This window comes from Gavia stellata, chromosome Z, assembly GCF_030936135.1.
Source record: "Gavia stellata isolate bGavSte3 chromosome Z, bGavSte3.hap2, whole genome shotgun sequence".
NCBI lineage: Eukaryota > Metazoa > Chordata > Aves > Gaviiformes > Gaviidae > Gavia > Gavia stellata.
Window position 1 is genome coordinate 15144354 of NC_082637.1, and position 27293 is coordinate 15171646.

At 44.3% G+C, this 27293-nt stretch overlaps 2 protein-coding genes across 4 annotated transcripts in view; one reads left to right on the forward strand and one right to left on the reverse strand.

Moving 5' to 3' along the window:
- EGFLAM (EGF like, fibronectin type III and laminin G domains) overlaps window positions 1-13247 on the forward strand; it is a 77701-nt gene extending 64454 nt beyond the window's left edge. For 2 of the 3 annotated variants that reach the window (XM_059833621.1, XM_059833620.1), the window contains exons 18-24: window positions 1498-1678; window positions 4017-4040; window positions 6228-6306; window positions 7186-7329; window positions 10257-10340; window positions 11408-11511; window positions 12057-13247. In XM_059833621.1, coding sequence (XP_059689604.1) covers window positions 1498-1678; window positions 4017-4040; window positions 6228-6306; window positions 7186-7329; window positions 10257-10340; window positions 11408-11511; window positions 12057-12211 — 771 coding nt within the window. In that variant the 3' untranslated portion in view covers window positions 12212-13247. The remainder of the gene's footprint in view (window positions 1-1497; window positions 1679-4016; window positions 4041-6227; window positions 6307-7185; window positions 7330-10256; window positions 10341-11407; window positions 11512-12056) is intronic. The other variant, XM_059833622.1, reaches the window with a different exon arrangement.
- A 5933-nt stretch (window positions 13248-19180) lies between these two features.
- Window positions 19181-27293, reverse strand: part of LIFR (LIF receptor subunit alpha) — a 53853-nt gene continuing 45740 nt past the window's right edge. The window contains exon 20 of the mRNA XM_059834432.1: window positions 19181-26776. Coding sequence (XP_059690415.1) covers window positions 26138-26776 — 639 coding nt within the window. The 3' untranslated portion in view covers window positions 19181-26137. The remainder of the gene's footprint in view (window positions 26777-27293) is intronic.

Sequence of the window (27293 nt, forward strand, 5' to 3'; positions counted from 1 at the left end):
ATTTTGGAGTACAGGAAAGAGAGCCTAGGAGCAATTAACATAGGTCACACTTATAAAGTGAGGGGTTGTACTCTAGAATACAGAGGCACTGGTAAGGGTTGGGAAATGCTGAGCGTGAGCCCTTACATCTATGGTGTAGTTAGGAAGGTGGATTTGCCCTCTGAGAGGCCTGAATGGGATGTGAAGGAAGAGTATCGCCTGCCTTTTGGGCACTGGGAGACTATTAGTTGACTGCTGTGTTTACACATAGTAGGATTTTTGAGAATTGTATAGAAATAAAGCTGCAAACATCACCAAGTACTGGAAAACAAGCTGTATATAGAAAGACCTAAGATCACAATCTATTTAGTTTACTCAGATAAAGTTAGGAATTGAATTCATTGTGGTCTGCTGGTTCACATGAGAGTGAGATTTCTTTGAGTACCTGGCTCTGAAATGATGCAGAAAAAGACACAATGAGAAACAATGTCTAGAAGCTGAAGATAAGTTTAAACCCAGAAATGAGACACATTTTTAAGAGTGGTGGCTTGTTAACCTCTGGAACAATATATCCAGAATTTAGAAAGCAGCTGAAAAAGTAATGGAGTCTTCACTGGTCCCTATTAACATAGGTCTGGATGTTTTTCTGCTGTTGAGTTGTTCAGTGCTGTTTCAAACAGAGTATATATGCTTGATGCAACCCCTTCTCCCAGTAGAACCCCCTAAGGTGCATCGTCTGAGTTTTGCAGGAGCCAAGAGTAACTATTACCATTCTGACTTCCGGCCTTAAAATCTTATTTGTTTGTGAAAATGGACTTCTTACTTTGATGTAGCTGAGATCAGAAGCCATACCCACATGTAATCTCTCTGCCAAGGTATCAGCTGAGATTATAGAAATGTCACTTTATATTGGAGAACATATGTTGCTGGCACATTGGAAAAATCCCAACATTTAAGAATTCTCTTCAGTTTATATGCAAACAGTTTTGTGAAGTCATTAATTATGTTTTTCATCCCTCTTAACTCTAGCTTCTTTCAGGCAAGATGAGGTACTAGAAAGCAATAGAAGATGTCAAAAAAAAGCTGTTCTGCTTAGTATTTCTGTTGTCAACACTCATGTCCTGGGGGGTTTCCTGATCTCAGAAATGCTTTTCCTCAGCAGTGCTAATCTAATTTTACTGTCCTAGCTCACAGCTCAGCTACAAAGCATTGCACCAGTGTTCAGACACAAGACTGGTAAATGCCACAGAGCTTCACCCCATGCAGGTGTTGCCTAAGGCTGTGTCACAAAGCGCAACAGAAACTCGTCTCCAGTGGGTCAGGGTGAGCAGCAGAATGACTTAGACCTCTGCGACTTGAAAACACACATTACAAGAAACAGGTTTTTGGCCAAATTTTGAGGGTTAAGTTTCTCTGAAGTCTTTTAGAGAAGTCTTCTGACTAGCAGTACAATATTGGGAATTTGGAATTTTTTAGCATGTGTTTTCCTTCCTTTCTTTTTGTTTTTTTAACACATAGATTATCTTGAATGACCGGACAATTGATGTGAAACAGGATTTCACTTTTGGAATCAACCTAGCGAATGCTGCCCACCCCTGCGTGAGCTCACCATGTGCAAATGGAGGCACCTGTGTTCCCAAGAAGGACAGCTACGAATGTGACTGTCCCCTGGGCTTCGATGGGCAACATTGCCAAAAAGGTAACGATAGTTGCATTTCAATCCAGACATCCGGAGCTGATCGCAAAAATACAAGAGATTTAGCACCTGCAACTGCTGTTGTACACATCCATTGAAACAGAAAGCCTGGAGGCCAGAGCTCCATTTGCATTCATGCACATTCCGTGTACCCAGGGAAGAATTCATTTTGTTATTCAGGAACATGGTAACTGTTATCCCAGCACAGAGTTATGATCCATAGATAGCAGCCTGGTATCTGGTTGCTTGTGGTGGCCAACACTGAACGCTTCATACACCTCCCTAACTATGCAGTGCTATACAAAGGGGGAATTCCTGCCAACGTCCTCCAGCCAGTGATTACATTATGTCCTGAAGCATGAGCATTGATAATGCTTGTAATTTTATCCTCCCTAGGGCTCACAACAAGTGCTGTTCTCATGTACAGAAAGGTCTAGTCCTTTTTCAGACACTGACTACTCTGATGGTAATTTCACCATCTGCACAAACCCTACCTTGATACAGCAATGGAGACCACCAAGGAGGAAAAACTGCCCAGGTGCACATTATTCTTCTTTCCTCAGAGCCACTGTAATAGTTGAAACCTTAGCTTAAGGAAAGTGTTCAGATTGCATGAAAAGTGTTAAAAAAAAAAGTGCTTTGGATTATTCCACTAGATGGAGATGTTTCCCTTCTGTCAGGCTTGATCTTGAAAAATTCCTAAGGGAAAGTTTTGTAATGTAACAGTGAACTCAGTTCAAAAGCGCAGACTGACATTATTGTCCTCACCCCCTCCTTCATTTCTCACAGACACAAACTTCAAAGTTGAAAGTAGTGGTTTTGGTTAAATTGTGATGAGTAGATTGGCTTTTTCTTCCAAAAAAGACAGTGTCTTAGAACAAAAAAATTTTATTAAAATACAATGCAAGAAACCCCTTCGCTTACATTGTTGTGGTCTAACTAATAGCTGGAGAAACGTCATTTATCCCAACTTCTCTGTGGGGAGGAGGGAGAATTGCAATTGTGGCTTTCTAGGTATGTGCAGGGTGCTAAGCTCCTGACTTCAAGATGGTATCTGCAGCAGTACAGAGGTCTTCAGGGGGAGTCAAGGCAAGTGAACGCTTTGTAGCTTGGGTGTGTGACTACCTGCCTGTTCAGTGAGCTCCTGTGCCTCGGTTGGGCCACAGCTCTTCACCACTCGTCTGCTTCTGACCTGCATTAAGCCCGAAGAGCAGCATGCCGAGCTGCCCACTGCTGCACCTGCCTCATGGGCACCAGCAGTGCCGCCGCTCGGCTGGCATGCCACCGCTCTCCTCCGTGTCATAACCTGAATGGGTGTCTAGGCTTTCAGAGACAATCTGAAGCACCTTGTGCCTTTGGCTTAGGCTGGATCCTGGGTGTTGCTTCCTATGTGAATCCAACCTTAATTCATTTTTAAGAGTGTCCAAAAACATGAGTCACCTGCTGCCTGTGGCTGCTGTTCAGGTGCCTCTCAACCCCCCTGCACTTGTGCAGCCTCAGCTGCCACCGAAAATCCAAGTTTTTGCTGATGGATGTTCAGAGAGCATGGAGGTCCCTCTTGAACCTCAGTCCATGACAGACTTGATGAATCTGCAGCAGATTTCTCAAAATAATCCTTACCTCTGTCTCTTTGGTAGGGTGTAGACATGGCTAAGGCAGGATGCATGTGCGTGTCCACTTCTATTTCAGAACGGGGTTTTGGTTAGTGCACTCAGCTGGTATGTGAGAGGCTGAAGGTGCAGTCTCCATCCTGCTTGCTGGTGGGCTGCTGTTACCCTACAGCCTGAAAAAACAAAGTGCTTGTGAGGGACTGCACCTCATTCTCCAGAATTATACATGCCACTTATAATGCTCAACTTAAATGATGCTGGTATGAGTTATTGTAACGGATCATTGGCCGAGGATTCAGTGGAGATTCTGCTGGCATTGCTGGATTTTATATCTTCTGTCCAGGCTGTGGGGAGTGTTAAAGGTATTTTTGTACTTAATTGTAAGATGTAGTAGAACAGCGAACTGTTGCTTTCCCGTGGTTAGAGCAGATCCCTGGGTAAACCATGGTGAGTCACTGGGATTTGAAAACTAAGACTAGCAGAGAAGTTTCGTGCTGGTCTTACCTGCCTTTACCTTTGTGTGTTTTGAGCAGGCAAATAGAAATACTTGAGGCAAAACAATAATAAAAGAGTGCTACCTTCATAGGTGATTATAATTGCTTATGGAAATGGGAAGCAGGGATCACGCATTTGCAGGGAAGTGGGCATGAAACTGGATGAAGGGAGATTTTTATGCTATAGAAAAATAAAACGAGAATGTTCTTGTTTTGTTTTGTGCTGACTCACTGCAGAGTGTGGAAGTTACTGCCTAAACAGTAAGTACTGCAAATTATGTGAAAACTGCTCTGTCATTGTGCGTCTGTGTCTGCTCTAGCAAGCTGGATGTTGGATTTCCATTAAGCCTGGCAAGCTTCTGTCAATAAGCCAAAATATTTTCTGGGGTTATACAGTACTTCCTTAAACCTTGTCCTGTTGATTTTTTTAAACTGCATCCAGAGCATCTGCCAAGTGCAGAGTGGTGGCTGTAGGGCTGGTCCCTGTATTCGCAAAGCAGTGGGGCCAGGCCACTGGCTGAGTCCTTTGTAGGGGTAGGTGCTACTTCAGGCTGCCCTGCAGTTCAGAGCTCATGCCCACTTCTCATGAGAGCTTTGGTGCCTCTCTGCCGAATTGTGATGAGCAGAGAGTGAAGGTGTTTGGTCCTAGATCTCCTTACTGGCCCTGTTCCCTTCCAGTTGCAAAGATCCTGCAGGCATCAAGGGTACTGCTATACTTGGTTTTCTGCAGTCAGATTCAGTGCTGCGAGTGAAGGGCCTACAGAAGAGCAAGCAGAGATAAATGACCATCAAGCTCCATAGAGGAAATGCAAGGGCAAGGACTGCTGCATGGCATGGGCACGTTCCCCTGCTGAAGGCAAGAGCAGTGGGGCTCTAGTGCTGGTGCGGGGTGTGATGGGTGAGGAAGGGCTCCTTTCATGCTCTGCTGCCATCCGCCGTGGTTCAGAGACTGTCCAGTGCAGAAAGTGTCAGACCCGGCAAGAAATGTCTGGCTGAGTGTAACACATCTTTTGCAATCTTCCAACGGTGCTGGCAGGCTGCAGGCTGTGGACAGCCTGTGGTGGTTTCTTTAGACACATTAGGCAGCTTTCCTGATTTCACTACGGATGAAGACAGCTGTTTGTCACTATCTGAAATTCTCAGTCTTACCACTTAGAGCTAAATTTCGTGTTGCTGTTGTTGGCTGCCAGACTACATCAATTGTTGCATATCTGTGTTACAGTGAGCTCTTAAAGCCCAGGCAGTCTCTGCTTTGCGTAAAGAAACCAAGCACCCATGCCCTGAAAAACTTGACATTTATGTAGATGGGATTAGCTGTGGGTTGAAGGGATTAGTTCTTAGGAAGGATGAAGGCAGCTATTCTAAAAAATTTATAAAACTGATTTATATTAATACAGCAGTCAGTTATGAGAGACCAGCCACAAACTGTAGGATGTTCACTTGAAAGAAAATCTGTTCAGGCCAGTGCTCATAGCCTACTGAAGGCTGTGTATCAGGGATGTTCAGTGATTGATAGCACACACCTGAGTTATTTTGCCAAGTCTTCTCCATGGGCAGCAGTACACTAGCTCCAGGCCTGGTTGCAGTGTGTGCTGCTGTCCCAGCAGCTGTACACCACAGCAGTACTGGGGCTGTCCCTAGAGAGATGGGAGATGCTGTGTGTGTGACACTGGTAATCTTGAGCAAAACACCCTCCAAGACAGCACTGCAGCATGTCAAATGCACGTGCCAAGAGGCTTTGCAGCCTCTGTCATACAGCCTTTAGCGTAGTCTCAGTTGCTTTCAATAGACCTAAGTGATTAGAGGCACCCTGTATATCCTCCCCAGAGACAGCCTTCCCCCACACTGTACCCCAGAGGTGAGCCCTGAGCAGGCAGCAACTGCTCTATGCAAAGTCACATACGCAAAAGGAGAAAGTGGGGAGCTCAGAGGTTGCCTGTGCTGCCTCCTGGCCTTGCTTTTCAGGGGTGAGAGGTCCCAGCATCTGCTCTGCACTTGGTGCTCCATTAGGAGCCAGGGAAGAGTTTCTTAGACTAAGAGCAAAGGGTGGTTAGTGCATAAACTTTGGCAGGAGGGTGGCTTGAACCACATGGAGAATCAAGGAATGTGGAAACAAGGATAAAAATTAAATTTGCAATGTTTTCCCAATACTTCATATTTTCCTGCGCTAACATTTATGGTGGCGCAATACATTAGGCCCATGACATGAAGGCTGTAAGTAGAGGACTGTCATCAGTTTAAACTACCTCAACTACTGCACCTACATTTAGGTACAAACTGGTAGTGCCTTTTTGCAAACCAGTGTGAGTTCAGCTCAGTTCTGTGCCACCGGCGGGTACCTGCGAATGCAGGAGTGAATCAATAAAACAGTCTCATCTCTTTTTTTTATCTTCCATTTCCACGTCAGCTAACTGACATTCATCTTCAGTTTTTTTATTTACTTTTCAGCCATTACAGAAGCAATTGAAATCCCACAATTTATTGGTCGCAGTTACCTCACATATGATAATCCAGATATCCTGAAAAGGTAATATATCTCCTGTGAACATAAATATTCTGTTTGTTAACCATTATAATCCTAGGAGCCTCATGAGGGAGGATGGTGCATATTTGAGTGTTTTAAGCTGTATTTGACATATTTCTAAATTTCAGGAAAAAAATACATTTTCTTTGCATATGCTTATGGCTCAGTTTGTTATAACATCTGAGCATCTTGCAAGCTGTAGAGAAGTGGCATGCACAGCCTGTGTCTGGCATGGAGAAGGACTGGTATGCGCTTTCTGAGAGCAAAGAACAGACATACAGACCCTGAATCTGTAAAGAGACTAAGGATTTTAACTCCTACTTTAGCCCAAAATTTAGGTCCTCAAACTTCTTTTTGGCTGCTCTGTACCCTAGAAGATGCCCAAACCATTCTGTGAAATTGTGGGTTGTTTCAACAAATTCCTCCATCTGCCTGTATTTCAGCCACTGGCTAGAGCAGGCTTCACAGATGTCCTCACCTTCAGCTCAGTACCTCTCGCCTACCAGGACTTTCTGATTTGCCCTTCTTACGCTTCTTCCACTGGCTTCTGAGGGCACCAAATGTACTGGATGTCCTCAAATTTTGCTTGTTCAATTGGATTTCACACTAGGCTGGGGGAGATAACGGATTTTCTCTTAGTTATGTGGAGTAACTGAGTAGCTATTGTGTTTGGGATTCTGGAGGGACAAGTCCAATTCCCCCACCCCGACATGCTGGAAACGGGGAAGTGAGTCCCTCACACATCAGCATGCAAGCAAGTTGCAAGACAGTAACCCCCAAGACCAGTGGAGAAGAAATGCTGCATCATCTTTTATGTTTTTTTGAAAGAAGACTGTCCCAGTTCAATATTTTACTATTATTTCCTTCTTCTACATTAAACAGGGTATCAGGATCAAGAACGAATGTGTTCATGAGGTTTAAAACCACAATGAAGGAAGGTCTTTTGATGTGGAGGGGAGACAGTCCCATGCGACCTAACAGTGATTTCATTTCTCTAGGCCTTCAAGAAGGAGCATTAATATTCAGGTAAACTTTCTCTCCCTTATTTGTGTTACACACAGTACACTCAGGGCTTGAAGGAATTGCCATAACACATCCAGTGCACTTGTCCTTTGATATAGCATGAGACAATCACATCCTCAAGGTTTTGTTCAGTGATGGGTCCCGTTGTTTTCTGCGAAAGGATGTGAATTGAAAAGATACGTGCTGTAAGCTTTGCATCACTCCCCCTCTGTCCCTCCCTCCCTCCCTCCCAATTTTTAAAATGTGATTTTCTAAAAGCTACCTTATGAGGGTACAAGTACTGCCAGTAACTCCCCCCATGCCTCTTGAAACATTTGCCATCTCAGTTAAGCAGAGCAGGTATAGGGTTTGCAGAGAGAGCAGGGGTCAGGGAAAAACCCTGCTGATGCCCGTGCTCACTGCAGGCTCACTCTTCACCAGGGAGTGCACATGGCAGCAGGGCTCCCACCTTCTCAAGCCCCCAAATATCCAACCCTGTGTCACAAACCTAACTGCCACCAGGCTTTATTACTGCCACCATCCACAGAACCACTTATTTAAGAAACAAATAATATTACTGTCAAAAAATTGAAATTGGGAAGTGTTGGGAAGTGTTGGGCTGAACTCATTTTCTCTCTCCAAAACACTTTCTCCCTTGCAGACACTTAGGCAGACTCAGTGCAACTTTCTGCATGGTGCTTTTTTGGGACTTCTGTCTTTTGAAAGCCCTATCTTTCCTCATGATCCCCTTTTAGGTTGTGTAAGACAAATATTGAAACAGCAAACTACAAATGCCATCATTATTATGGATTGTTGTGAGACACTGTTGATTAAAAACCAAAGATTTTGTTAATCATTTAAGCTAATTTGAAGCTATCTTTTACTTGACTTCCCTGATTGCTGTTTGCTACCATGGATACATAGACAAGTTGTACATTTCTATTTAAATTAATTTCTTTTAAGCTTTTTTTCATGAGATTTTCTGTGGTTAACTTTGCAAAAACTCTTAGTTTCCTCATTGTTTTATAAACAAGGAACTGGCTCTGCATAAATAGAGCATTTTTTAAATGTCTTTGGGAAAGCCTGTCTTTCCAAGATACGTGGTAGTAAGTAGCCACTCTATTCTGTCTGTTCTCTGGGCACAGTGCATTTTTATTAGAGTTGTTGCTATCCCCCAGAGATGAAGATACACGAAAGTTTTAGCCCAAAACAGCTTAATTTTATTGAAATATCTGTACCTTCCACACTCTTTTAGGAAGGTGAAAAATTAAGATCCCAAATTAAAACTCTCATAAACAATCACTGCATACTGAAAGGGAGCACCGAAGAAGATGATGAAAGGACAAATGCAGAAAAAAAAAGTATCAACTTCTTTGAGAAAGAGTGATCCTCATGTTGCTTTTCCACCTTTTGAGAGGTGAGATCAGGAGAGTATCAGGTCTGTCAATTGGTCAGAAGTATTTTCCTGCAGTCCAAAATTAGGTATCTGTGTTCTGGTTCAGTTTGAAATTCAAAACAAACCTTTTCTTTCCCATTTTCTGTGGTCTAGCAGAGTAGGTTCCCTGTACAGCGTAACTGCTGCTGTAAATCCTTTCTGTTGCTCCCTGCCTCTGTAGAGAGTTATATCACTATTGTAGGGGATCCCTATTCATTAGGGATATGAATCTCCTTTTTGTAACCAAAGTTCTAACACTTAGAGACAATCCTGAACACTCGAATCCTTCTGTAGCTCTCGACCTAGATGAGTAGCTGCATACTGGGTAAAAGGAGATATTGTTTGAGACTCACTTAAACCTCTGGGGAGGAGTCAAATTTAGGACAACCGTTTTGCTCTGGGCAGCTCATGACTTAACATGCTGTTCTGGAGTACCTAGCCCTGGCCATGAACTTAATTCCAGGTTCAGCCTTTTTTGAAGAGGTGATGATGTTGGCTTTAATCTCTCTAGCTTGGTACAGGCTGAAGGCCAGCAGTGGCTGGAACAGGCTAATTCATCCTGCTTATTTAGGCAGCTGAGCACCCAATAGCTCATTGTGTTGTAGCATCTACTTCTCCTTTGTGAAGGGAAGGTTGTAGAGAGGTGGGTGCTGGTCTCTTCTCCCAAGTGACAAGTGATAGGACAAGAGAAAATGGCCACAAGTTGCGCCAGGGGAGATTTAGATTGGATATTAGGAAAAACTTTTTCACTGAAAGGGTCGGGAGACACTGGAATGGGCTGCCCAGGGAGGTGGTGGAGTCACCATCCCTGGAGGTATTTGAAAGATGTGTGGATGAGGCACTTAGGGACATGGTTTAGTGGTGGACTTGGCAGTGTTAGGTTAACTGTTGGACTTGATCTTAAATGATTCTACGATTCTGTGTTTATGTCTGCTGAGCAGGTTTAGTACCAGCAAACACAAAGATATAATCAGAGCTGCAACTGTAGCAGGGAACTTAATGATTGTCTCTACATTTATTTATTAGGCTTCATCCTTTCTAACATCACAGGTCTCAACCTTCCCTATAATTCAGATGATTTGTAGATCTGTTATAGGTCACGTGCTTATTTGCTCTTGTAATAATTTACTCATTAACCCTGTTTGCAACCTGCCACTGCTCTCTCCCATTAGGCCAAAGATGTGGAGGTCACTGACCTTTATAACCTCCTGTTTCAGGGAGGAACTGCCATGCAGAGGCCCGCTTCTTGATCCCATGGGATGGTGGTGATGGTACCCATGCTGACCTGGGGAGGAGGGAGTTTTGCCTGTTGCTCCATGAGCCTGGCTTTGCAAAATATGTGCATTGCTGCTGGGCTTCCAGAGGACTCCACCAGTCCCCTCCAGAATCTGAGCCATAAGGGGACCTCTGGGGGCTGAGCAGGTGGGGCACAGAGTAAGGATGCCTGAGCAGTTTGGCAGGCAGCCAGTCTTTGCAAGGGAGGCAGTAACATTTTCTTTTTTTTTTTTAATTGTAGCTACAATTTGGGCAGCGGCATTACTTCCATCATGGTGAACGGCTCTTTCAGCGATGGCCGGTGGCACAGAGTCAAGGCTGTTCGGTAAGTGGCCACGCTTCATCTGGGAGGCGTTTTGGAGCCATTCTGCCATTAAAGGTGCTGGCTGGTGTGTCTGGATGCTGATCGGGTGTGAATCACTGCGGCTCCACACTCTCACATCACTTAGGAGTTGAACTGTTAGCAACTTGGCTGTTTCAGGACGAGGTACACAAAGATTATTGTATTAGAGGTGACAGTGCCAACTCAGCACAGCTCAAGGCAGGCTGCCAAAGTCACGCAGGGCTATTCTGGGGCTGTGACAGACATTCTATTAAACCATACCATTTGGATTAAGAGTATTTTTCTTTAATGTCTGCATTTTGAAATTCCCTAGTGAACATTTTGTGGGCTGGCACTAGCACAGGAGCATGGACAGTGTATGCCTACTTTTTCTATTTGGAGGAGGTGCAAACATCTTGCAGTGTATATATAACTCGTATTTATAACTCATTACTTCATGGGAGGCAAGTGTGCCCAGCAGGGAAAGCACACGTCCCTCTCTTCATGGGATGGTCGTTCCCTGGAAATCGCAGGCTGACATTAGCACAACTTGTTACCAAATTCAGTGAGAATAGGAGCCCATCAAGTGGCTCTTCTGTCAATGTGGTTATTGACCATATATAAAATGGAAGCGCCCTAAAAGCTCTACTAAGAAACAAAACTGCTTATGTTTTACCTTAGCTTCCTTATTTCTTCCCTTCTGTTGAAGCTCCTGCTGTTTACTTTTTATATTACATCTGATTTTTAACAACACGCCAGAACCTGTCCATCCTCCCCTCTCCCCCAGCTGTGCAATTTACTTCTTTCCCAGTTTTTTCTCCTCCGCAAATGTGTCCCACACCCTTTGCAGGTCTCTGACATATTAGTTGCTGGAAAGTCACCCTGAAAGGTCTGGATTGCCGTAGCACACTGCTGTCTTTGGGGCTCCCCAACATCAGTCCCAAGCCTTTGCCATGAACCCTGCCGAGCACTGAGTTGCCCTGGTCTCCTGGCAAGGGGGAGATGCTGTTGCTCCTCCTCCCGCCTGGCTGTAGGCTAAATGCATGAGAGTGGGGTTTTTTTCGTTTCAGGGATGGACAGTCTGGCAAAGTAACCGTGGATGATTACGGTGCCAGGACCGGTAAATCCCCTGGGAAGATGAGGCAGTTAAACATCAATGGAGATCTCTATGTAGGTGAGTGCTAACCATTCACTTTCATGACCCAGATGCATTTTTGTGTTTGTGAGATCAGCTGCAAGGCAGGGCATCCCAGCTCCATCCATCTCAAGGTGAAAGTTTCACGCGGCAGCCTCTGGTCCTCCACAGCCTTGTTTTTGTGGGGAGGCCTCTCTGGGTGGGATGGGGCGGACTGGTATGAGAAGGGACCAGCACTGTGGGGTGCACTGTGGTACCCCCAGCAGGTACATAGGGAAACAGCGAGTGGCAGCTGCAAACCCTGCACCTTAGTGGGAATCTGGGCACAAGCTTATTTAGCTCTTACTGATGCTACAATTTCTGCAACAAATAGCTAGCGTCCTAGTTTATTACCTCCTGCTTATCTCCTCTGTACTTCCAAGTGCTTAAAAGCTGTATTTAAAAAAACACAGAGCAACCTGTAAATTAAAATTCACTTCTGAGGTGCACTAGGAAGGCTACTGGCATTGCTGGGCATGCAGTCTGCCAAGCAGGAGCAGACACCTGTGTCAGTGAAGAGTTTCTCATCTCTGCCTTTCCCCCAGGTGGCATGAAGGAAATAGCCCTGCACACAAACAGGCAGTACATGCGGGGCCTGGTGGGCTGCATCTCCCACCTCACGCTTTCAACCGATTACCACATCTCGCTGGTGGAGGATGCCACCGATGGGAAGAACATCAACATGTGTGGAACCAAGTGACAAGAGAGGAATCCCGGTGCCGAGGACCTGTCGTGTGCTTGCGTGTGTGGCTGAGCACGAGCTGGCTGCCACAGCCCTCTACGGCCAGCCCATGTTTGCCATCTGGGAAGGTGACAGAGCCAAAGGGAAACCTGAAAAAAAAAGAGAACATTTTTCCCTCTCCTTTCCTCTGCTGATCAAACCAAACGAAGTATTTTGTGTAGGAGCCGTCCCCTCTACCTGCTAAGTGTTTAGTAAATGCTAAAGTTTGTGCATCGGTGCAAACAACAAAGAAATGTGTGATGTTACAAGTAGCTCCATGACTGTGTTGTGCTCCTTAGGTTATCTTTTGTAATATCAGAGAAAGCAGTCTTGAAACACTTGCATTCATCCCACCCTGCAGTGGTACAATGGCTGTGCTGTTCAACAAATACACCACTGGGCAGTGCATCTGTGCATTCAAATGTATGTCCCAGAACAAGCAGTTCTCCTTACCACTCTCTGATTTCGCTAAATTATGTTTCATCCTCTGTAAATAACAGCTACAGTGACTGTTTTCAAAATATTGTTGTTTGTTGAGGAGGAAAGTTCTTAAAAGTCTACTTTTTTATTACAAGCAACAAAATCAACGAACCAATTTTGTAGAAGTAATTTTATACTTGTATATTTTTTATAGCAGCAGCAGACCTGCTTACATGATACAACTTTTAACATTTAGGTGTACTATATAATTAGCTCTTTGCACACTTTCCTAAAAATAGCTAAGTGACCTGTGGTTTAAATTTGTTATACGGGAGGCTTGATGTCTGTATTATACAGTTTTGGTGGGGATATTTGTGAGTTATGACCAGCTTTAAATCTGACTCTTTTTGTTTTGTAAATTTTGACAGTTTATAATTGTACATTATGAAGCTTTCCTGGCTTAAACAGATTAAAAGATTAGGAAAAAAAAGAGCAAATGCTTGCTACTGTGGTATTATAAATCACTATTTTTTTTTGCTGAAAAATGAGAGAAGGGATGTGCAAGAGACCTTGGTGGGTCACAGTCCTCTTAAAATAAAATGTTTTCTAGGCACTGGACCAACACTTATGCAACCTTGATTGCCAAACGGTAATTTAAGCAGGCGAACAGAGTGCTGTCGAGACACTAAGGAAATAGTCCAGAATTTCATAGTTTGGAGATTTTTCTTCCTTAACTCTTTGTTCGAAGCAGATCAGTGAGCCATCAGGGGGGAGTGCAGTGGGGCGCCCCATGGCTCACCACATGCCAGCGATGGGAGAAGCACAAACCTCCTCAGCAGTGCAGGCTTGTCTGAATGCCTATGAGTTAAAAGGACCTGATGTGGCAAAAGCAATGGAGACCAGGAGGTTTCTGCTGCATTTCCACTGTGCCCAGGGTGCTCCTGGCTCCCTGGGAGTTAAAATACGTTCCTGAGGCTCGTCCCACCTACAGCTGCCCGTGAGCAGCTGCAGGCTCAGGTGGAAAAAATAGTAGCTGGTACTAGATAATGGCACAGGCAAAATAGGTGCCAAGTAGACCCCAGCCCCTCTTCTGCATGCTGAAAGGCATAACTTGATCACTTATGTAAAAGAGCTTGTGCTCCTTGTATACATGGCAGCAGTGGTCAAAAACAAATACTGAGACTTGTCAGAAATAGAAAGGAACAGGAAAATATGTTGTGGAACATGTGCACCTGTGCTGTGCCCCCTGTTCAAAGCACACTTCAGAAAAACTGTCTGTAAAAGACATAGGCAGCTTGCAGAGGAGCTGGAGACACACATGGCTCTCCTTCCAGGAGAGGTGCAGTTTTGTTTGACTTGGAGAGCCCAAGAAACCTGTGCACGGTGGGGGAAAAGCAGGATAAAGTATATGATCAAGATGTGGCTTTAAAATGAAAGTAAATGGAATTACATGCTATGGGTTGTGAAGGGGAATTGTGCAGAGTTTGAAAAAGGGTGAAAACTAAAAGCTCTGGAGGCTGAAGGTCTTGCCGGCCACTCACTGCAGCAGCCCTGCGGCGGTGGCCAGACACAGCCTGCGCTCGGGTTGTGTCTCAGCCACTGGCTGCTGGAGAGGAAAGAGTCACGTTTTATGTGCCACCAAATGGTGGTGACCTCTCCTGACCTGGTGCAGGGTAGGGAGATCCGGATGGCTGTACTCCAAGTCCTGGGGGCCAGCCGTGCCACCGGTGACAGTGGACAACGCTGGTCCAGAAACAGCATCAGCCTCTGTCACATGTGCCTCGCCTTTCCCATCCTTTCCTTTCTGTCGCAGGGTTTGGAGAGTGGCTCCAAGACAAACATCTGGTGAGAGAGGTCTCTATTTTAAGATAATTTACTGCAGAATAACAGGCATTTTGGTACAAGGCAATACTTCTCCAGAACAAAAACTGCTCTTTGAAATGCAGGGTAGGGGTGGGGGAGTGGGTAGGAAATACCTCTGTCGTTGTTGTGGAAAAGGAAGAGCAACAAACAGCAGCTCCCCAAATGCCTGTTTCCAATTGTGCATATCACCGCGCGAGAATTCAGAGGTGGTGGCATCACCCCGCTGCCACACAGACTGAGCATGAGCAGCACAGCTGCATGGTGCCGGCCAGGCAGCGGGGAATAGCAAAGATGCTCTGGGGTTTGAGTCCTCTAAAGAAAAAAAGAAAAAAGTCCTTTCTGCATCCTTTTAAAGACAGTCTGAGAAACTTTCGAAGAGGGAAGCATCCTGCATCCACATCTCCAGTCTCCCTGGCGAAGCTCGGAGCCGGGTTAGGGGCATGGGTTTCTGCTCAAGGGACTGAGCAAGAAAAAGGTGCCAGAAACACAGGACCATCTGACCAGATGTGGGGTCGGCAACCCCCTGATGCTGGGCCAGGGAATGAGAGGGGAAAGGCAGACGGTGTGTGGCATAGGGCTTAGTCATATTCCCAGGAACTGGCCTGGATGTGATGCTCACTGTCTCCGATGCTGTTTATTAATCATGTTATTTATTGCTGGGGCCATATGAGATGCTCGGCATGACCCTGGTGCTGCAGGAGGAACTCATGACCGTTGACAGCCATGTCCTTTTGCCACAGATGCCTGTGCAAACCAGCAATGAAGCCAGCAGTCCCAGGTGCCTGTGCCTCTCTCTGCAATTTAATCCCCTTCCTAAAATTGCAGTCCTTAGCTTTCTTCCAGATTTTCCACATTTATCCCAAAAGAAATCCCTCTCCACCTTCTAGGCTGAACACCCCCCCTTAGTGCCAGTCTTGGATGGGCCAAGTCAGGCTTTGTGCTGGGCACTGGCAGTTGGGCAGAGCTGCTCCGTGCCTGCCTGTTGCCCTGCCCAGGGCACAGCTTATCTCACTGCTCTCCAGCACTCCTCCATCTCCCTGGGGACCAGCTGCTTGGGAATCAGCCATTAGGTTTACTGAGGTCATCCTAAAGCAAAATAAGGAGAGGAAAAAAAAAGAAAACAGAAGAGGAAAAAAAAGGCAAGCAAAAAGAGACATCAAGTGGACCTAAAGCTAGACAAGACTCAGCAATGGTCCCCATGATAGGCAAATCCTTGCTGCACTGGTGTGCCCTAGGTGGTCAAAGGTGGGGGGCCAGGAGCTCTTTTCTGTCCCAGTCATCCCAGCCTGGCCCAAGGGAGCAAAGAGGCAAAGAGGAGGAGGGGGCTGCCAGGGATGGGGAGCTGCCCATTGCGCCTGGCATATCAGCCTGCCACAGGTGCCTGTTAAAGTTATTATTTCAGCAACCAGGCTTTGCTTTTGAGTGTTCATTCTTTGAGGCTTTTGCTTTGAGTTTTCATTTTGTTGATAAAGCAAAATAAGCTGTGTGGGAAACGCATCGACCCAGCTCTGCATGTGTGGCTCCCTCTGCATCACCCCTCAAGGGGCAAACCTCCTCACTTTAAAGGACTAGATAAAATGGAGCCACAGTTTACTCATGGAGAGCTGCAGCCACATCCTATCAGCCAGATGCATCTTTTTATCAACATTTTATTTCTTTGGGGGGGGGGGGGGCTATGCATGCACACAGTGGGGTATTCCCCTCTCTGAAGCCACACCTTGCTCTGATGTCCGAGTCAGGGCATTGCCTGCTCTGGCGAGCACATCCTTCCCTCCCACTCTGTTTTTCCATCGGTTTGAGTCACCACGGGCACCCCCGGTTCTCTTGTTGGGCAATGATGTGTCCCTTCCCCTGTGCTCGCGCATCTCACACATGAGTAACAGCCCGGCGCCGGCACCTGCGGTCGCTGCAGCTCTGCGAGGGCCTGGCTTTCCACCCCAGGGACACGACCCGACTCTTCTGTGAGTGCCCTCTTCCCAAACCCCTGTGACAGAGACTGCCTGGCAGCACTGCGACAGACTGCCCTTATTTCTCTTGAATATCCATTCACTGTCAGAGCATTTTTCTTTGTTTATTGTGTGGAGGACAAAGACAACGTTGTTCCTCTCCTCCTCCATTTCTTTTTTAAGTTTCCCTCAGTCTTCCTTTCTAGGAAAACAGCAGTGCCAGTTCTTTCAACACCGTCCCCACAGGTTGTTCTTTCCAGCACTTTACGTTACCGTGATGTATGGGGACAGCACGGAAGAAACGGGACTGCTGAGCATGGACACCCCACATTCAGGCTCACAAAACAGCAGCTCTCCAACCTTTTGTTTGTTTGTTTTGCAGATCCTTGAATAGTTTCTAGTGGCAGTAGCGGCGGTGTACATGGTTGCTTTTTGTGGACATGGTGGAATTTTCCTCAATTTTCCTGTCTGTTGAAGACACCGGAGAGGCAATATTTCATATTTTCTTTACAATTTCTGTTGCTTTCATTTTTCTTCCTCACTACAGCGTTTAATGTTGGCGTCAGCAAAGCAGAATTCAAAAATGAAATCGCCAATTTTAGGCAGTTTTCATTTGAACTTCTGATTGCTCTTACCAAAATACAGGGTTTTTTTTTAAAGACTAGCAAATGCCTCAAACACAGGGACTCTGTAACCTTTATTTATGTGTTGAGAATAACTTTTTTCAGTTGCAAATGCAGGGAAACGCGGGATGCTAATGCTACAGCCGGTGCCGCGTTAGGAGCCGCCAGCATTGACAGCACAGGGAGTCAAGCAGAAGGTAAGGATGTGTGCTGGAGCAGGCCCAGGAAACACAGACGGTTCGATTCCCTCTCCCAATACTTGTCCTGATGTTGAAAAACGGGGCAGTCCACACACCCCATCGTTACCCAACCTTCGAACTCGGTTGCTGTGATATTTTGTAGCACAACTTACTTTCTTTGAAAGGCTGCCATGCAACGGGAAATTCAGACTCTGTGATTTTAACTACTCTGTAGAAGTGCCTGTATTTGTAGTTCCCAGGTACCTCATAAATGCACCCAAATTTAAGAGCTCCAGCTCACAACTGGCTTGGGGTATTTCACCTACAGTGGCTGTGCTTTGTAAACGTGACGCAGCAGGACACGTCCGTAACTGATTCCTGCGCTGGCTTAGTGGCTAGGACCCCCCCATTTACCCCCGGGCTGAATCAGCCCAGGCGCGGGGCCCGCAGAGCCGCGCACTCCCTGCGCGTGGGCAAGGCATGCGGTGGGGCCGTTGGCCGCAGCCGAGCATCCTGCGCCAGGGCAGGGATGGAGGGGGTCAGACCCACCTCGCCTCTCCCAGGGCCCGAGCTCTCAGCTGCTCTGGCACATGCGCTTTGCAGTGGCAGAGCACAGCCTGGGCTAACTGCTCTGCACCCACTGTGGACATGACACAGCTCCATCCCTGCAAAGAAACCAGCTACTTCCATGTTCTTCTGGTGCTGCCGTCGCATGAGTACCTCCACGCCAACGGACGGGGAACCCCAGCTGTCCCTGAGCTGTGTGAAATACCAAACCCAACAGGATGAGTCTGATTTTGCCAAGGTTTGAATGAGCTGTATCTGGACAACTTCCAGCATCTTCAGAAGATATTGCGAAACCATCATCCTTTTTTCTTCTTTTAGTCCTGAGGCCCAGATGATGGACTGAGACCTGTCTTGAACTCATCCCTGGTGTTCCTGCACTGGCCAAAGCAGTTGCAGGGCTTGAGAGCACAGCTGTGGGATTTGCCTGTTGGAACAATCGAAGCTTTTCCTCATTTCCACAGCTCTATGCACTTCAGTCTTTTCAGAGCAGTACTCTTCAGTCCTGCTTAAAGGACTTAGTACCCTTGATCCCACACCTCCCCAGAGCTCAGTGGAGCTCACCCTTCTGCCTAGTTGCTGTCATACCAATAAGCTGCACCAATTTGCTATTGCAAGACAAGGAATTGACTCTTTGACTTTCGAGACTGCCTCCAAAGAGATAGAGCACAGTGCATCTATCTCAAAGAGATGGAGTGCACACATGCAACAATGGCCTTCATGTGACATGCTGTGATGTGTGGCACAGGTCTGTCTGCACACTGCTAAGCCCGTGAGTCACTCCCTAGTTCAGATGGTGGTTAGATGAGACACAAAATGCCTTGGCTATCACTAGGACAACAAGTAAGTGCTGTGACATAAATGGCATCAAACATAAGGCCCATGTTAGAGCCACCATAGAAGCTGATCATCTCCATTCCACTAAAACACTGAGAAAGTGTCCTGTGTCACACAAACCAAGCCCACGGTCTGCAGCCCGGGCCCCTTTTCCTGCCGCTATATATTTCACCCCGAAATAGGGATGTCCACCACACAGACCTGTCCCCAGGGACAGCCTCCAGCTGCTCATCTCTGCAAACCCTCAGCCCAAGCCCACAGGGAAATCACATCTCAAAACCGCCGTTGTGTTACAGCCATAAACCGAGGAGGACATGGGTAAGTCAACGAGCCTTCTTCCTATCATCACATTGCACGGCAGAAACCGGGAGGGCTTCAGTGAACCATGTATGTACACACAACGGCATGCTGTGCTTAGGAGAAGCTGCTCAGAGAATACCCGCGTTACTACCCGCTCTGCCGATCAAGAAGCCAAGGCTGTGCTTGCCAGATCCTGTGGTTATTTACTCTGGCACAAAATTAAAATAACTGTTTGTACTGGAGCATGAACAGCATTTAACTCTTACTTAAACATGCAAGCAAGGAATATCAAAACATGTAAGAGTGTAAGAAAATATATTTATTAAATTCCATGGCAGTACTATGGTAAAAGTGTTAAATACATGCGTATTTTTAGACACCCAAGCAATACAACAGCAGTTACAACAGCCAAGCAAACTAGGTTTAAAACATATGCAAAGTTGGTATCTTAGTGTTAGGTTAGTCTTAAATGTCATCTGCCACATAGGAATATCATTTCCCCAACATGATCCCACGCTTCCTTTTTCAAGCATGCATTTGTTTAAATGCTTAGCTAATGAATTTTCACGTTGATACACTTCGTTGAATCAGTATTTTACGTGGTATGCTACAACTTCACTAAAGTGCCTTGTGATAATTTTGCTTAAATTGTGAAAGAAATGTATTTTCAATAGCAGATTTGGAAGCTGGAAATCTTCAGTATGATTCAGCAACAGAAGTATGTTAAATGAATGATTAGATTTAGTGTGTTAGGAAGACTGTTTTGTCAGCTCGATTTATTGATTTATTCTCAGAGTTTCTATAGATTACTATTTCAAACTGGCAAACAATACTTTCACTAGTATTAAACAAAAGTCCATTAAAATCTTTGTAAAAACAGAACATAAAAACATCTCTAAACAAATTATTTACGCTGTAAAAAATATGGTATAAAAAGAGCTAAAAAAATTGAACCTGTTCACAGTATATATTTTAAAAGTTACAGCATTATAGTACAATGTTGTGTTTTTTTTCCAGGTGACCTGTATGACTCCAGAAGCTCTGCCGTTCTGTGCGCCACGACAGGATCAAAGTTCAAATTACTGTTACCTTCGGGTAGGATTTCAGACATGAGTCGATTCAGTTATCTTCTTTTTTTTGCTATCCCCTGCTTTACAAACTTTTCAGACATGCTATGAAGTATAAAGTGTTGTTCATTCTAAGCCACTCTTGAATCCCATTAAGGAAACATTGACAACATGATGTTCAAGGATTCTTTTTTTATTGTATTACTATTAAAAAGTGTGAGACCTTACCAGTTTCTATTTTACTTTGCCCTGCTTGAGCTGTTTCTTTTCTGAATTTTCTCAGCCCAAATAACGGAAATGAGAAAGTTTCATTTTTTCCTTTGTCCCTGGGTAAGTCTTTCTTACTACATTTTGCACAACGTGAGACCACATGAGATGCGAAGGTATTGAACCTTCTCATGGAAGTTGTGCATACACTTCCACTGGAGCTTGCTTTCATGTAACAACAGTCAAAGTGCAGATTTTGGACCATCCAAAAACCTACCCAGAGATTCTCTTGGGTATCACATTAAAAAATAAGGATGCCATCTGCTCTGCTGCACCACAAAGTCACCCGGGGAGCACTAGCAGAAGGAGAGGGTAAGACTGGAGAGGGATTAACCCTATAATCCTGCCATTAGACCAGCTCACCTGCATGGGGATGCTGAGCCCCTGCCCTCCAAAATACTGAAGTTTTCTGGAGACTTTTTTGTTGTAAAAGCAGAAGGAATTAATAGATTTTTTTTTTTTTCTGGGGAAAAAGTATTGTCATGCACTCTGGGACAACTTGTAAAGTTACAGAAACCCCTGCCAATATCATCTGAGGTTTGTTTGCAAAACATGCAAAAAGGAAACAAACACTGGCTATCTTAGAAACACAGCGGAAAATCCAGAATTATATAAACGGGGGAGGAGAGGAAAGAAAATTGTTATGGAAGACACTGTTTTCCAGCTTCTAAGGACATACTTAAAAATTTAAGACAGGCCTAAACGTGAGGAAAGTAATTTTTAAACACTCCAACATTTCTGAATCCGTGTCTGGCATTTGGGGGTCTGGGACTGTGTTTCCAGGCTTGCTAAGGAAAAGGCAAAGAAAATGCCAACAACGAATCAGCATCTCTGAGCATCACCCACACAGGGCACCACTTAGTGCACAGCAGCACAAACTCTGTGCAGTGAGTTGGGAGGAACACAGATGGCAGCTGTCTCCTCTAGACAAAACTGCATCTCAGAAGGCATATATTCAAGTACGGGGCTCCAAAAAAAAAGCTTTGGGAATTGCAAGCCAACTTCCTCTGCAATATGTGCTTAGGTACATAATGATGTAAGCACATATGTGCATAAAGGGATAGGACTTTTCTTAGTGTTAAAAATATTAATGCCATTTGCACTGAAGTCTCCATCAAAGTCTGTGGTGGAAGAGAAGATGCTCTCTACATGGGAAGCTCTTCATAAATTGATGGTACACAGAGCCTTGTTAGCAACCTGATTCTTAAAATGTTACATTTTTTCTATGTATTTCAAATTGTTTTACTATATTTCTATCTACTTTAGGTATACAAATATTCTATTTACAAAGCAGTATTTGTCTAAAAATAGAGCAAACAATTTCTCCCTGCCTTTTCAGACTGATGTCTAAACGCCTTCTCCCCCCAATGCGTCCAATTACCTTCATTTTTGCTACTATTCGTGTTCAACCGAGTGTCCTGGAGGACAAGATCACAGGAAAAACCACAGCCCTAAGCTTTACCCAGCTGAACACATCAAAAAAAGAAAAAAGAAAAAAAAAAAAGGCAGCTTGAACGTGCCTCTTCAGAGCAGCCTAAAACTCGAGGTCAGCAGGAGCTTACTGCTGCCATGTTCCCAGCAGAGGAAAGCTCTGGTCCCACACATAAACCAAAGACAAAGAAACATGTTGCATTTGCCAATTGTGCCGTGACTGACAACACGGCTACTGGTTCCCTTTGGAAATGGTTTAACCATGAAAGCAGCAACTACAGGTAATAAAGACAGCTACCACAGCAAATGTCAGTCATTGGGTCCTAAGTCTGCCTATGCAGCCACTGCATAGCAGGGGAGGTAATTCACTGCCTGCCTGTAATATTAGCTTACTATCTTGTTGATTATTAACTAGTAGTTCTGTGAGGTATATTACATGCAGGTCTACCATCCCAATATTTAACACACAAAACCAAGATCCCAGATCCCCCTGCATGTCAGAACAACAAAAATAATGAATGCATCAAATAGGACAGTGCACGATGTTACATCAAATGTGACTGATGTTCCACGCATACAGTGAACAGTACAAAAACCCATTACAATCCCCAAATTGTCACATACGACAGGCATGGCTCAAAAATAAAAAGCAGCAGCACTGATGATTTGCTTCAGAAAGAAATTGCTTGGCATTAACACCCTACACCTCTGAACACTAATCCAGCTGAAGGATTGAAGCACTGAGTTAGGAGTAACAGTGTTTTGGACACAATCCCTTCTGGTCATATCCCTTCTGGAAGTTACTTTTTTGTTGTTTTTTAAAAAAGCTGAACTTTCTATTCTTCTAGAAAAAAGCAAAAAGCCAAAAGAACTAAAACAAAATAGAGGTTCAATAAAGAAATAAGATCTTTCAGAAAATGATGGTTAGGAAATGCAGTACTTTAAGTTTCCTATGACATTTTTCAGAAACAATTTGACTGAAGAGGCTCACCAGGAAGCCCGAAAGCACTAATACAAGGAGTCTGATCCCCTCTGAAGCTCAAAGTTTTAGTCTTACAATCGTTATCAGTGCATTTAGAAGCTAAACAGCACCGTGCTTTGAAAGTGAATTTGGTAAGAAGACATTCCTAAAGACGCTTCACTGGTTTAACAGGGCACTTCGGCTCAAAAAGCAAGTCCGTTCCCTGACAGTCCTTGTCACTCATTCTCACTGCTCCATACACCTAGGGGTGTCTTCACATGGCCACTAAATTAGCACACACCTTTTCACTACCCATCTGGCATCTGGATTCACTGCTGAAGGTTTAAGATAGGCATTTGAAAGGAGTCCTTACCAGCAGCCCTGAACAAGCTCAAAGGAAACCACAGAGGAGAAGCAGCTAAGCTTTCAAGTGCTGGAATGAAAACTGCTTACTGGTTCATAATCATTAAGCAACAGTAAATGATGCTACATATGCTGCACGAGCCTCTGTCTCTCCCCCGTTTGCCTCACTCTTCTGCTACTGACAGAAGGTGATGCATATGGTAAGCCATTGCTATTAACAGGATTCTTCTGCCCTACATCCTGGAAGTCAGAACACCAGTCAAATAAAATACATAGTCAGTTTAAAAAAAAAAAAAGTGACAGATAATCAGATGAGAGTGCTTTGATAACATCAAGGCAGACCCTGTATTTGTGGACCTTTCCCCTACCTAATCACTAAGAAATGAAGCAATTTAAAATGCTCTTGCCTTTACTGAATAGGAAGAGCAGCACAAAGGAAAACCTGAGTATGTGATGCTTGTGTTTAAGTGATTCACCGTGGGAGCACTGTGAAGGGTGTTAGGCTGCTCCCTGTGAGTTCTGTGTATTCTCTGCAGCTGCCCCAGCTTCCTGTCTTCCAAATTAAAAATTGCTAGTACTCTCAAACTTCAGTTTGGTTTTGATTCTTGCAATAAACAGCCTTATGAAAGCAGAGTTATTCTTTATGATCAGCTGTTCCGCTACAGAGGGGTTTTTTTGTTTGGATCGCCATGCAATACTGACTGCTCCTCTGCATTGAGAAACTGCCCCATAGAAAACCCGAACCACTACCCATACACTCTGACCTTGACACCTTCTGCTTTCAATTAAAAGCATATGGCAGCACAATCTAAAATTCATCTTAGGAGATAAACACATTAAGCCAAATCTACACTAGTGAAAAGAAATCTGCTCTAGAAGAGATACTGTGAGAAAGAGTTGTTACTATTAGGACATAGCCACCTCCCAGCTATCAAGCACGAAGGGCAGAACTGCTTCCTTTTATGTATTAGTTTAGTGTTCTGAGTAATAGGCAGTAATAGATCAGGCATGAAACTGTCTCTTGTGGTGATGTCTGGTGACAGATGAGCACCAGCTCTTTGCACTGCCTGTCTGTCTTTTCACTCGCAGCTCTGCTAATTCCAAGTTTCAACCTCAAAAGCAGAATCCTATCTGCACTTTCTCTTCTTTCAGACACACCTTGCACTCTGTCAGCTCTGCAGACAGATCCTTTTTTTACTGGCTTCACGTTTCACTCTTCCAGGAGGCACACACAGACAGTTGTTACTGATGATGATTTGGATGCTATTTAGTGTTTTGCCGTTTTGGCAGTTTTGAAATCCCTATGTATTTTCACTCTATGGAAATGGCAGAGACATACCAACATCTGAAACTGCACCATCTGTTGCTGTGACTAGGTTTACCTGACACTTAGTTTTATTTTGATGGCCAGACCATGTGGTTTGGAGACCAAATGTCTGACAGGCTAGCCATCCTCCAGCTCTCACACCTTTACTACTAGCAGCTTAGCCAATACAGCCTCCTTATCTGTTTTGGGATCGTGTTTAGAAAACCATTCCCCCATCTTATTTATTCAAAAAACCACAAAGTAGCTAAGGAAATTGAAGTCTAAAAAACCCATTTGATTAGGACTTAATGGAGACCTTTTTTGATCAAGTTTTTTAACATTTGACCTCTCACCACTGTGTTTTACAATAAGGAAGAGGTTAAGGTAGAAAACACTTTCTCCTGTAAGCTAGTGAAATCCATGTGTGCCAGAGTCTGAAGTTTACACAGTGAAATGTTACAACTACAGCCGCCTAGAGATGCATATGTGAAAACAAGGATTTTTAAAGTTGATTGTTCTGAACACTCCTTTAAGCACACAAATGTACATCATTTAAGCTTTTTTTGCATCACATGTTTGGTAAAGGAGAGGTAGAATTAGTGGCACTAAAACCTTGGTTTCTCCCTGCCACTAGAGAAATCCCACCTTGTAATCCCAGGTAGGATTTGTAGAGAAGGTCCTGTTAGGTAGACACTGGAGAACAGCCAGGCAGCAGGTGGCAAAGCTAATACAATGAAGACCATCCAAAGAGCAATTTGTTCTCAAGGAGCTAGTACTACTACCTCTAATTTCACGTGCCAAACTGCTTGGACAACTAATGTTAGTAGACAGAGATTTCCCCATGGCTTACATTACTGTATAGTGCAAAGACTGCTGAACACTGGGGGTGAATGGAGTACTGTACCACTTTGAAGCAGGAGATCTGGAGCTGAAGCTATGAAATACAAAATGCATTAGTGCAATGTATTAGGAAAGATTAACTCCTTAACCAAAGGATAGAAAAAATATAAAGCATTCTAAGTTCTTTTAAAAAAAATGTTTTAAACTTTATGCAGTTCTTGTTGAGGTTTAAATCAGTGTTACACTTTTTTCCCCAAGTTTGTACCCCTGAGTCAAACATTGAATAAACATTGTACAGTAGGTACAGAAACTAGTGTCTAGTTAAAAAGCAGCAGATTTGAATGGCCATTGCTTCAGAAGTGTTAAACAGTGACAACACCCTTCTGTATGGGAGAAGAAAAAAAAAAAAAAGCACTCTCATTTGTTCTTGGTTTATAACTACTTAAAAGATCTCAACAGTTTTCAACCACATTGTTTCCATGTGTTAGGCTGAGGTTTGTGATAAATGAAACCTTCATAAGGAAACCTGTTGGGCCTGCGTCATTTGAGTATGCACAGTTGAGAACAACTACAACAAAGCAAAGCAATCTTTCCAAGTTATAAGTTGCACGAGACCATATTAATCTTGGAGCACTATGTGAAGGTAGGCAGAGTTCTTGGGCTATGATTATCAGGAGCTCTAAACTCAATACCCCTTATATCCAATATATTTTACTAGAGTAATAACTAAATTGCTATAACTTTGGCTGCTCTGCCTCTATTAAAATGGAACATTAACACTTTCGCTAACTTAAACATAGCATTCAGCTCACTAGAACCTCTGCTGACTCTCTCCAAGAATAATTCATGCCTTTTGCACTTTTCCTCCTCCTTTCTTTACAACATCAGGAATAAGAGCTTATCTAGAAGGCAGGTTCAGGTGCAACAAGGACTCACTGTTAATCACTTGGTTTGTTCTGGAAAAAGTGTGTGAAGGACCACCCTGTGTTACTGGGTTTGGGAGAGTCTTCATCATCTTTGGGGGGAAGCAGAAACTGTCGGGAATTAATGGAGCATGGGCTCCCAAAAGATGCATTTTCATTGTTGCTTTCAACTGATCCAGGAGAGTCTGGAGTGTCCATGTTCCAGGCATTTGTGTTTGCTTGAGGTCTGTAACCTGCAGTTTTATCCAATTCTTCCTCTGTAGGTGAGCGACTCTCTATTTTCAGAGCACTGATAGGCAGCTGCATTTGCGGCTTATAGCCTGCTGTAGTCACTAAGTCTATTTCTGGCTCCTCCTCTGGTTTAATTTGAGGCTGATACATTGACTGGATGTCAATGTAAACCACCTGAGATGACCCCACAGGTTCATCCATAGGGGGATTTGAGATCTCCTCTTCAATGATAGGGGGGCAGTAGGACACAACCACATGGTTCTCCGTTTCTGAGTCAGAGCCATCCTCAGGCACAGTGGTGTCTGCTGCCGGGGACATCATCTCTGTGTCTTCAATCTTGGGAGCTGCAGACCGTGTTTCCACCACTTCAACACTATTGGGGGTGCAGGGGTTCATTTCCAGTGTTTTAAGTGTTTTACTGCCCTGAAGTGAGAAAAAGGAGAAGGGGGAGAGACTAAGCCAAAGACCTGGAAATCCTGAAAGCAACAACTTGCCCAAATTAAATTGGTATCTTAGCTTGTGGTTTGCACTCATCCTACTACCATTAGTACAATATAAAAAAAAGTTACTTAGTTCTCATTTTCTGGCTCATCATACATTCCTGTTAGTGTTAAAAGTATTTTAGCCAACTTAAAGAGACTCCAGATCTTGCAGAAAGTGTTTGAGAACTCCTTCCCCAAATCTCATCTTTGTCTAACTCATTCCAGAAGGTTATTTAAATATTACACCCAGTTCCAGCTACTATGTCTACCAGGAGGTTGGGGATATGGCATGTACACGTCTCCACACTTTCTGCTTCTCCTAACACTATGACAAAGATGGGTACATTACTCCCCCATTGTTATCATGTATTGACACTTCCCATTAGTGCAGGGGGAGAGAAATGCAGCAGTCCTTTCCTAGTTCAAACTTTGCAAGTAACTACATTAACAAGAAAGCT